The sequence below is a fragment of the Montipora foliosa genome, chromosome 8 (genome assembly GCF_036669935.1).
Source record: "Montipora foliosa isolate CH-2021 chromosome 8, ASM3666993v2, whole genome shotgun sequence".
Classification (NCBI taxonomy): Eukaryota; Metazoa; Cnidaria; class Anthozoa; order Scleractinia; family Acroporidae; genus Montipora; species Montipora foliosa.
Genome location: NC_090876.1, coordinates 44,671,270 through 44,673,769, shown reverse-complemented (window position 1 = coordinate 44,673,769; position 2,500 = coordinate 44,671,270). Strand labels below are relative to the sequence as shown.

Below are 2,500 nucleotides of genomic sequence, written 5' to 3'. Positions count from 1 at the left end.
GTTCTCAAATGAGAGTCATTCCGGAATCATGTAAACAGACCCTTACTAGCTTCTACCAAATGCTACCAAATGATTTTCAAACTGTTGTCTTTTTCGACTACTAACAAACCGAAAAAGGTTACAGAGACAAATCGTATCATTAAACAAAATATTTAAGAGCAATAACAACATAAGTTTACTCGCCTGAATATGAATAAGGTCTTCACAAATGTTTCTGAGAAGTTGCTGTGAGGGAATCACTTCTTCCAGAGGAATCTCAAAGCAAGAAACGGCCTAAAGACACGTGCATCAAATTGAATGAAATAAGTTCCGGACACCTAGGAAATTTCTATCGCAAATTGTAACAAGCGTCGCGGATTCCAGACAATTCACCCCACATGCACGGACGATTAGCCCCGGACAGCCAGCCTCCAGATTATGATGCTGGGCAATTAGCCCCCAAATTAAAACCCACGAGGTATTCCGAAGCACTTTACTTCTCGCAACTATCAAAGCAGCGAAAACCCCGCGAGAAATTTGCGTGCTGTTGTATGTTACTTTCTTTGTGCAACTTGTGACACAACAAAATTGTAAGTTCATTGCAACTTGCATCGAATTTCTGCTGATATTTTTTCATCACGCAACTCGAAACATGATTGGCCTGGGCGAAAACTGCTGATAAACACAGGGTTCGTGCTGGATTTTGTATATAAAATTCCAGGAGAATTCAAGGACTAGAATTTTATCAAGGAGTGTTTGTAAGACGATTTCTATGTCATGCATCGTGTTTTTGTTTTCTTTGCTGAAAAAGCCTACCTTAATATTCTATCCCACATCCTGCGAGTTAAGTGGACGCACGGGCATTTTGCATTTAATCTTTCCCCAATAACCAAATTTGGGCTTAATTTTTGAATTGTCTCTTTAACTTGGCATGATGCAATCTCAACAATTTTCATCCAAGCAAAAATTAAAAAAGTTTTCAAGCAGTTTCCCACAAAATCCTTAATTTTTTTTCAAGGGCTTTTCAAGCGCCCTTGAAGTCCAAAACAAAATTCCAGGGCTTTTCAAGGACTTCAAGTGGTACGAACCCTGCATGTAAACATTACAATGTCGAAATCTTAAACCGGAAAGTTGAATCGAAAGCACACAATAAATTGTAAATTGCTGCTGTGTGAATGTAAAATTGTCCATTTGGAATAAGGGTTCCTTTTGCACAAGTCTCCAAGAGATAAATATCTTGCCATAAATGTAAAATTCAAAACAACATTGAGCTGTGTTAGAGGAACCGTCGAAAGACTTGAATTTTGGTCTGCTTACCAGGCTTATAAAAGCGGCGAGGTAACGATGCAGAGAAAGATGAAAGGTGACTTCTCCACGTTGAGGCTAAAAGAACAAACACGAACATTATCGCATAATGAGTATAGCAATAGTATACATATATATATATACATCTGTCGACTGTTGTGGTTCAAATTTTTTTTTCTTGGTTTAAAATTTTTCAAACCAGTACAATTTTGCTGGATTTTACCTTGGTCTAATATTCATTATCATAATCTGAAACCAAATTTAACAACTTTGAAAAAAAAAACTGAACCAAATATTAAATTGAACAACAACAAACACATATATAAATATATATGGAGATCAACTAGGAAACCAGATGGTTGACTTGATCTTCACCCTCAGCCGTTTGTACATAACTACAATCCGTTTGGCATCGTGTTTCAGTTTTAAATTGAATGTTGCAATTTGCACTAAATAATTAGGTGTGGGAAAAAATAAAGTTGATTTATTATTGATAGCTGTCCTCTACTCTCTCTCTGCTTAAAAAGGGAAGAGAACATCGTAGAAAGTGTTTCTAAAAGCTGTTTTTAAAGTATCAAGAAAAAAGCCGTTATTCTACGCGTTGGCAAAGTAGTGCAGACAGTAGTGGCCCTATGTTGATGGACTTTCCAAATTCTCTGAAAGGTTCTTCCTTCGGGATTCCGATTTTCCAAAGATCAATTCTCATGGGCGGGGATTCCAAGGCCATGAGATTTTGAAGTTTGATCCTCAGAATCGTGTTTTCCAAGGTACTGAGGTACGATTGTAGGTTCTTCATTATCTGAAATAAGCTCTGTTCAGCAATATTTCGAAAAAGGACTACGCTCAAATAAGAGATGCTTCCTCACTACAGCTTCTTTTTTGTAAACAACGCACGAGTTTAAACGTTTTTCATTTCAGTTAAGGTGGTTTCATCGAAACACTCACCTTGGATCCGTCACCTGACCTAATAAGCGTGCTTTCATGAATACATTCGTAACTTTTTACATTTGCATCCAAAAATTAGGCAAAGCCCTCCCAAACATAAAATGTCCCAGATACGTTCTTTTGATCAACTCGATCCTCCTTCTACAATGTTAATGTACTAACCTTAGCGCTAACTCTGTTGTACCACCTTTCAAGAGCTTCCACGCTTTCGCTGATCATGTTTTGGACACACTGAACATTCCCCTGAAGGGAAAAATTTCGTCATTACATT

General features: G+C 37.5%; 1 protein-coding gene across 2 annotated transcripts in view; it reads right to left on the bottom strand.

Annotated features, from left to right (window-relative positions):
* LOC137968963 (E3 ubiquitin-protein ligase ubr3-like) overlaps positions 1 to 2,500 on the bottom strand; it is a 58,137-nt gene that overhangs the window by 45,586 nt on the left and 10,051 nt on the right. For both annotated transcript variants that reach the window (XM_068815454.1, XM_068815455.1), the window contains exons 7-9: positions 2,392 to 2,472; positions 1,297 to 1,362; positions 184 to 273 (exon numbers count right to left, since the gene is read on the bottom strand). In XM_068815454.1, the coding sequence (XP_068671555.1) occupies positions 184 to 273; positions 1,297 to 1,362; positions 2,392 to 2,472 (237 nt within the window). The remainder of the gene's footprint in view (positions 1 to 183; positions 274 to 1,296; positions 1,363 to 2,391; positions 2,473 to 2,500) is intronic.